Source organism: Lucilia cuprina, chromosome 2 (assembly GCF_022045245.1).
Source record: "Lucilia cuprina isolate Lc7/37 chromosome 2, ASM2204524v1, whole genome shotgun sequence".
NCBI classification, from domain to species: Eukaryota; Metazoa; Arthropoda; class Insecta; order Diptera; family Calliphoridae; genus Lucilia; species Lucilia cuprina.
The window spans coordinates 63,790,531-63,798,931 of record NC_060950.1 but is presented as its reverse complement, the minus strand read 5'-3'; the positions used below and the strand labels follow the sequence as shown (position 1 = coordinate 63,798,931).

The following is an 8,401-nucleotide window of genomic DNA, read 5'->3' as shown; positions in this document are numbered from 1 at the left end:
TATCTATCTATCTATCTATCTATCTATCTATCTATCTATCTATCTATCTATCTATCTGTCTGTCTATCTATCTATCTATCTATCTATCTATCTATCTATCTATCTATCCATCTATCTATCTATCTATCTATCTATCTATCTAGCAGAATTTGGGGGAAAACATATGTAATTTTTTTAATCTGAAATCCAAATTTAAATGAAATTAAAACAAAATGGTCCTTCAAAACAATGTTACATATAAAATTGAATTCTCAAGAGATCATAATTTGCACCTTTGTGTATCTATGTATTTCATTGCCACCCACAGATATATGATTCTGACTGCAACCTTGTCAAAGTGCTAGTGAACAGAAAAATCTTGTGTCTTAAAGATTTTATAAAACTGGATATTTCTTAAAACTGAAAAAGTGTGTCTGTCGGCCAGTTAAATACCTTTTTTAAACATTTGTCTTAAAAACAATTGAAAATCCCAGTACGATACTAATTAATAGTTGTAAATTCCAAATAAACATTAAATAAGCGAAAAAGAAGATTAAAAGAAGTTCGAAAATAATATCCGGTTTTGTGAAAAATATAAAGCGGTAGTTGGTAGAAGCCATAAATGATAATTAAGAAGGAGGAAACATAAAACAGCTTTAGAAGATCAGCAATTTTGCTTATGCTCTCGCTCTCCAGGAGTTTAACACTAGTTAGAGGATTACCGGAAAATGTAAAAATGTGAACAAAAGAGATTTACGGCAATTATAAAAGGCGCATAGACCGCAGGAAAATGAAACACCCACATAAAGGACTAAGTTTAACAAACAAGATTAGAGAAAAAATAAAGATAAATGTCTAGGGTAATACCTGCCTGGGATAAGTGTTAGATTATTTTGCTACGCTAATTATTTTATGGCTACAGGTAAATACCCAGAAGAGGAAACATATGTCCTTTGTTATAAAATAGGACACAGGTAGAGATTAAACAGAAGAAAAGCGGAACCTAAACATAAGTCATAAGGACCTTTTTTCAATGAATTAAGTAAAACCAGGTACTATGACTGCTCACAAAGACAAAAAAGAAATGTGTAAAAGATTATATAATATGAAGAAGATCAGTAAAGAAGTATAAAGTATAAAAACAAGGACATTTTCTTCAACAGATATCATTAACAACTAAAACATCAAGGTGACAACAACTAAGTGAAAAATAATTTTAAAAGAAAATATTTAAAAAATTTAAATCAACATGAATTCCTATAAACAACAAGAAAGTTACTTAAAACAAACTCTGGAAAACAATCAACAAAAACGTTTAAGAGAAGACGATCAGGAAACCCAAGAAAATATGTTAAAAAAGCGACAACCTAAAACACTCTTCCGGCCCTGGTGCGATGAGCAAACTACTGCCAACAAACAAGTTATCAACGTACCAAAGGATATAACCAACAAAAAGCTACAACAACCAAAACTTCATTTACCCACTACTGCTCCTCTACTTCATCATCCCGCCTCCTATCAATTGGCGGTACAACAACAGCAAAGACAAACTGCTTTAGCTCTACAACAGGCCATGTATCAGCGTCAACTAATAATGACTCAAGTTTGGGCTCAACAACGTCTGCAGCAGCATCAACAAATGATGTTTCATCATCAGCAACAAATGCGACAACAGCTATTCGCATTTGGCCAACAAAAACAAGGACGTAAATAGATTTGCGAAATCTATTGAAATTTAGAAATAAGTTTTAAATAGTAGCTGTGATATTAGAATAAGTTTTAAGTGCTAAATAATATTATTTAATAATAAAATAAAAATTTTACTCATAAAATAAAAATTCCAAATTGTGTTTAAAGTTATAGTGTTAGGAATCAGTTTTCAGAGAAGCTAAATTTTGCCCAAAGTTAATAAAATCTAGAGATAAACATGAAATACAGATTGAAATTTACGGCAGCGTAAAATCGTCATAAATGCAAAATAACAAGGACACGAACAAAGAGAATATACCAAGAAGAAGAAGAAAGATTAACGAATTCGGTCCAGTTCAGGTTTTGGACAGCAGTTCGATTCTAGTTCTATTTTAGTTCGGTTCTAGTAATGTTCAAGTTCTATTCTAGTTCTGCTATAGTTCTGTTCTAGTTCTGCTCTAGTTCTGTTCTTGTTCCGCTCTAGTTCTGTTCTAGTTCTGCTCTAGTTCTGTTCTAGTTCTGCTCTTGTTCAGTTCTAGGTCTGTTCTAGTTCTGTTCTAGTTCTGTTCTAGTTCTGTTCTAGTTCTGTTCTAGTTCTGTTCTAGTTCTGTTCTAGTTCTGTTCTAGTTCTGTTCTAGTTCTGTTCTAGTTCTGTTCTAGTTCTGTTCTAGTTCTGTTCTAGTTCTGTTCTAGTTCTGTTCTAGTTCTGTTCTAGTTCTGTTCTAGTTCTGTTCTAGTTCTGTTCTAGTTCTGTTCTAGTTCTGTTCTAGTTCTGTTCTAGTTCTGTTCTAGTTCTGTTCTAGTTCTGTTCTACTTCTGTTCAAGTTCTGTTCTAGTTCTGTTCTAGTTCTAGTTTTGTTCTAGTTCTGTTTTAGTTCTGTTTTTAGTTCAGTTCTAGTTCGGTCCTAGTTCAGTTCTAGTTCAGTTTTAGTTCAGTTTTAGTTTAGTTTTAGTTCAGTTCTAGTTCAATTCTAGTTCAGTTCTTGTTCAGTTCTAGTTCAGTTCTAGTTCAGTTCTAGTTCTAGTTCAGTTCTAGTTCAGTTCTAGTTCAGTTCTAGTTCAGTTCTAGTTCAGTTCTAGTTCAGTTCTAGTTCAGTTCCAGTTCAGTTCTAGTTCAGTTCTAGTTCAGTTCTAGTTCAGTTCCAGTTCAGTTCTAGTTCAGCTCTAGTTCAGTTCTGGTTCAGTTCTAGTTTAGTCAAGTTCCAGTTCTAGATCTATTTTAAGTATGTTCTGTTCTCGTATTGTTTCATTTTACCCAATCAAAGATTCTAAAATGCGCATTTTGAAAATTATTTGTAACTACTACCCTTTTGGATTTAGGTATAAAAGTAATTTGTCAAAATGCGGAAAATTTTATAAACGGATTAAGAAAAATAAAGTACTTAACTTTTATGACCACAATAGAACAGCACAAACAAGGATTATGAAACTTAAGTAAAAATACCAATAAAAATTAAATTACAGGTAAAACAATATTAGACACACACAAACAAAAGGGACAATTTTTCACAACTTAAACCCAAATCCGGCAAATGTGAGCACAGGTAAACAGGATAACAAAAGGACACACAAATGTGTATAAATATTAAGCGCAGCGAAAAGAAAACATCATTCAATAATTAGCAAACAAACTAAAAACAACTAAAGAATATTATTTGGAAAAATATTACGCAATATGTCGTCACAAATTGTATACCAACACAAAAAGTTCGCTGCTAAAGCTGAAGACTACACTCACAAGAAATTTGGAAAGCATACAAACAAGCGTAAGCATGACGAGTTGGAGGAGAAGGAAAATGTCAGCCCAATTACTGCACAAACTATATTGGACTTAAAAGCACAAGAAGTTAATCAAATGGAGAAACCTTTACCCAAGAGGAAACAAACTAAAGCTTTGTTCAGACCCTGGTTGGTGGAAAGTGATAAGAAAAAGGAACATACATCAACTCCCTTAAATGCCACCAATAACAATATCCTGCCTCAACAGCATAATGCCACACTGGAACAACAGAAACGCAGGCGCAACCATTTAGATCATCACAATCATCAGCAGCAACAATTGGCTCAACAGTTGCGTTTGCAACAACTTCAACAATATAACGTCTATCAATATTATCAAGCTGCTGTAATGCAACAAAATCTGTATTTAAGACATTTGCAACAGTTGGCTTTACAACGACAAGGACAGTTATTTGTTTTTGGTCAACAATAAAAGATCACAACAATAAATCGACTAAGTTATGGAATAACTTCAAGTGATAACTGCTAATTTAACTAGTGTTAATTATAAGTAATTTATTATTAATTTAAGAATTTATGAAAATTTTATATAATAAAATATTTAAATTTAAATTATAAAACGATTTTTATTTAAGACAAAAGGGGTGTGTAATTCTCATATAAATTAAACACACAAATTCGTACATATGCGTGTAAATTGAAATCCAATAGAGCAAGAATCCTCAAATTCGGCACAACCTGTTAATATTTGAGTAATACAATCGAGTATCTCAAACGATACGCATACTTAATAGGAAAAATATAACAATTATTGTGTTGAAAATGGTTTAAGTTTCAGTTAATTTCGAAATGGGTCACTTATATATATTTGCTGACTAAATGGGCAAAATAATTATACAGGGCATGGCAGTATACCAACAAAGAAATATGAAATATACCAGATAGAATTCTAAAATTTTGTAGAAACCACTTCAGTATATAAATAAGTCAAAGGGGGTGTGGCACTTTTCATTTAAATTAAAAATGAAAATTCGTAAAAAACGAGTTAACTATTTCTATCTATCTATCTATCTATCTATCTATCTATCTATCTATCTATCTATCTATCTATCTATCTATCTATCTATCTATCTATCTATCTATCTATCTATCTATCTATCTATCTATCTATCTATCTATCTATCTATCTATCTATTTATCTATCTATCTATCTATCTATCTATCTATCTATCTATCTATCTATCTATCTATCTATCTATCTATCTATCTATCTATCTATATACCAGGACGAAAAGTAGTCTTTGGTAGCGAGTAACACTTCTTTAACATATTTAATGTTTCCAAAATCGACCAATTTTAAAAATTTGATGGAAAATTACTGAATAAGTTTCAGCAGATTTTACGCCTTGTTAGTACATTATAAATGTAAAGATAATTAAAACTTACCATTTTAAAGAGATCAAGACAAACCGCTACAGTTCTAACCCCAAGTTTCCGGCAATAAGGCTTATCCCTTTAAACCGTTGTTACATCATCTACAAGCTGAAAAATTTAACAAAATACAATACTATTAACGGATAAAAGGATACAGTAAAAAAGGACTTAATATTTATGACCATAATAAGGATACACTAGATAAAACTATAGGTAACAGAACTTCGGTTTTTAAGTAAAAGACAATATTAAACAATTATGAGGTGTTAACAGGTAAAAAGGGTAGCAATTAAAAGATTACCTATATGACCTAAAAACAAACAGGTAAACACTTTACTTAAAAGGACATACAACTAGTAAATAAGTATAAATATTACTAAACCAAAGAAAACAGCATCATTCTATTGAAACTACTTAAGCATTAAACATCGCAACTTCGTAAACTAAAAATTACCAAAAATGGCTTCATCGAACTTGCATCAAACTGAGCAATACATCCACAAGAAATTTGCAAAGCTTACCAATAAGAGGAAGCAAAAAGAAATCGAAGATAAGGAAAATGTAATAAATGCACAAACTATATTGGATAAGGCAAACAAGGAAACGGAAGAACCTTTACCGAAAAGAAAACAAACTAAAGCTTTATTTCGACCATGGTTGGATGATAAGAAAAAGAACACAACACAAACCCCAACTACAGCAGAAAGAGTTTTTAACTCAGTCCTGGCAAATCAACAACCTTCACAATTGTCCCAAAAAACAAAACGTAATCGCAAACATTTGACAACACTTATCCATCAGTATAATCAACAAGCTCAACAGTATTTGTTGCAGCAGCAACAATACTACGCTTTCTATCAACAACAGCAACAAGCTGCCGCTAAGCTGCATCATGTTTTATATCTACAGCAATTACAACAAATGGCCTTACAGCAGCAAAACCAGCGACAATTATTTGTTTTTGGTCAACAGTGAATTCGAAATGAACGTATTTTTTTATTGGGACTAAGTTATAGAATAACTTGTATTTTTAAACGCTAGTTAAACTAGAGTTAATTATTTGTTTAGTTATTTATTGTTATTTTTAAGTTGAAAAGTAATAAAATTACATTTATTCAGAAAATTTAAAAAGAATTAAATTGGATTTTTTTATTTATTTGATTACACTGTGCTACAAGAAAATATAGGTTTATAGTCTATTCATGAATATAGTACAGTCTTTATTGTAGTCTACAGTCTGTATTCTAGTCTTTAGTCTAGAGTTTACTATAGTAGTGTATAGTCTAGTTTGTGGTCTAGTCTACAGTCCAGTCTATAGTCTAGTCTATAGTCTAGTCTAAAGTCAATAGTCTAGTCTATAGTCTAGTAGTCTATAGTCTATTAGATAGTCTAGTCTTTAGTCTAGTCTATAGTCTAGTAAATAGTCTAGTCTATAGTCTAGTCTATAGTCTAGTCTAGTCTATAGTCTAGTCTAGTCTATAGTCTAGTCATTAGTCTAGTCTATAGTCTAGTCTATAGTCTAGTCTATAGTCTAGTCTATAGTCTAGTCTATAGTCTAGTCTATAGTCTAGTCTAGTCTATAGTCTAGTCTATAGTCTAGTCTATAGTCTAGTCTATAGTCTAATCTATAGTCTAGTCTATAGTCTAGTCTATAGTCTAGTCTATAGTCTAGTCTATAGTCTAATCTATAGTCTAGTCTATAGTCTACTCTATAGTCTACTCTATAGTATACTCTATACTCTACTCTATAGTATAGTCTATACTCTACTCTATAATCTAGTATATAGACTAGAGTAGATTCTACAGTCTTGTTTATATTCTAGTTTATGGTCTAGTCTATATTGTAGTCTTACATATTTGTTGCTATATTGACGTATGTCTCTGAACAATTTCATTGTAATGACATAATGCTAAAATTAATTTTAGATCTTAAAATAAAATCTTTTTGAACCCACTCCCAATATCTGAAGATAGTAATTAAAATTCAAGATTTTGTTCCGATACTACATAATTGTAATTTTATTACTTTTTGAAATAAATTAATAATAAATTACTTAAATCTAATTAAAATTATAATTAACACTAGTTAAACTAGTAAATTATTTAAAACACTAAGTTATCCCATAACTTTGTTTCATTTGTGCTCACGTTTTTTAATTATTGTTGGCCAAAAACAAAAAATTGTTTCTGCTGTTGTTGTGACACTTGTTGTTGTAGTTGCTGTAGATATATAGTATGTCGCAGCTTAGCAGCGGCAACTTGTTGCTGTTGATAATAGGCATAATATTGTTGTTGCAACAAATACTGTTGAGCCTGTTGATTGTATTGATGTATGAGCTGGGCAAGTTGTTGGCGATTCCATTTTGTTTGCTGTGTTCGTGCCTTGATTTGATTAGAAGCTGTTGGCTTTAAAACTTTTGTTGTTGTGCTAGGCTTTGTTTCTTTTATCGTAACTTCATCATCGAGCCAGGGTCTAAATAAAGCTTTAGTTTGTTTTCTTTTGCTTGAGGGTTGTTCCGTTTTGTTGTTTGCCATTTCCAATATAGTTTGTACACTGATTTCATTTTCCTTATCTTCCATTTCTTTTTGCTTGCGCTTGTTTGTATGCTTAGCAAATTTCTTGTGGGAATATTCTTCGACAGTCAATACGTTGGATTTGCAAGGATAGTTTGTTGAAGACATTTTGTAATTATTTTTGTTTCTCGTGATGTTTATAGTTTGAATTCTTACAACTGAATGCTGTTAATCCTTGTGGAAACAGGATATTTATGTAAAATGGGAAATAGTACCTGCTGCAGTAGTAATTTAGTTTAAAGGAACATAGGTAACTGTTTCAACACCTTCCTTATTGTAATTTATTACCTAATTTTGAATAAGTTTGAGTTTAAGGTGTTGTCCTTGAAATGTAATTGGAATTTTAGGAATTTATTTGACTTACCTGTTTTTTAAGGCATACGAGTATTCAGAGAAATATGGGAAATTCCCCAAAAAATTTCAACAAGGGAAAATTTATTCATTAATTTGAATAAAAGTTTTCAAACATCAATTTTTATATTTTATAAATCTTTAAAAAAGTTTTTTCTTTTAAAAATGTATGAATAATTTTATTTTGACACTTTATTAGTTGCAACTTAAACAAATATGTAAATATTAATCATTTAATTACAATTAATAAATATTTAATATATGAAAAAAAAAAAATACCGAGAAAAGTTACTAAATTGATTACAAAGGGCGTTATAAGTTGTTAAGAATGATTTAGTTAACTTAACTTTTTTATTGGATATTATTAAGATTTTTAACCGGTTTGAGATTAAGAAATGTTATTGACATTTAAAAACAACTAAAACAAATAGTTACACTAATTTTTAACACTTTATAAAAAACCGACAGTTAATACAAAAAGTAAACGGACACTTAATAGAAATGTCTAAAAAAGTTACACAAAAGTTAGTCTTTAGTCTAGTCTAGAGTCTAGTCTATAGTCTAGTCTATAGTCTAGTCTATAGTCTAGTCTATAGTCTAGTCTATAGTCTAGTCTATAGTCTAGTCTATAGTC

At 30.6% G+C, this 8,401-nt stretch overlaps 4 protein-coding genes across 4 annotated transcripts in view; 2 read left to right on the top strand and 2 right to left on the bottom strand.

Moving 5' to 3' along the window:
* The window catches only part of LOC111682478, a 32,560-nt gene extending 27,596 nt beyond the window's left edge, over window positions 1-4,964 (bottom strand). Inside the window, exon 1 of the mRNA XM_046953829.1 lies at window positions 4,855-4,964. The gene's annotated coding sequence lies outside the window, so the exon portion shown is untranslated. The remainder of the gene's footprint in view (window positions 1-4,854) is intronic.
* Window positions 1,907-3,880, top strand: LOC111679632. Its single transcript, XM_046955881.1, has 2 exons — window positions 1,907-1,935; window positions 3,316-3,880. The coding sequence occupies exons 1-2, from the start codon at window positions 1,907-1,909 to the stop codon at window positions 3,878-3,880; spliced, it is 594 nt and encodes a 197-aa protein (XP_046811837.1).
* A 337-nt stretch (window positions 4,965-5,301) lies between the features above and the next one.
* On the top strand, window positions 5,302-5,817 carry LOC124421074 (forkhead box protein P2-like). Its single transcript, XM_046955875.1, has one exon. The coding sequence runs from the start codon at window positions 5,302-5,304 to the stop codon at window positions 5,815-5,817; it is 516 nt and encodes a 171-aa protein (XP_046811831.1).
* A 55-nt stretch (window positions 5,818-5,872) lies between these two features.
* Window positions 5,873-7,524, bottom strand: LOC124421071 (putative transcriptional regulator cudA). Its single transcript, XM_046955869.1, has 2 exons — window positions 7,046-7,524; window positions 5,873-5,888 (listed from the first exon to the last, which is right to left on the bottom strand). The coding sequence occupies exons 1-2, from the start codon at window positions 7,522-7,524 to the stop codon at window positions 5,873-5,875; spliced, it is 495 nt and encodes a 164-aa protein (XP_046811825.1).
* Window positions 7,525-8,401: the final 877 nt, after the last annotated feature.

Bases quoted from the DNA above. Each gene is read 5' to 3' on its own strand.
- LOC111679632 (XM_046955881.1), top strand. From the start codon at position 1,907: ATGAAATACAGATTGAAATTTACGGCAGC. The intron at 1,936-3,315 runs GTAAAATCGTCA...AAACAACTAAAG, and splicing joins AGATTGAAATTTACGGCAGC to AATATTATTTGGAAAAATAT.
- LOC124421074 (XM_046955875.1), top strand. From the start codon at position 5,302: ATGGCTTCATCGAACTTGCATCAAACTGAGCAATACATCCACAAGAAA.
- LOC124421071 (XM_046955869.1), bottom strand. From the start codon at position 7,524: ATGTCTTCAACAAACTATCCTTGCAAATCCAACGTATTGACTGTCGAA.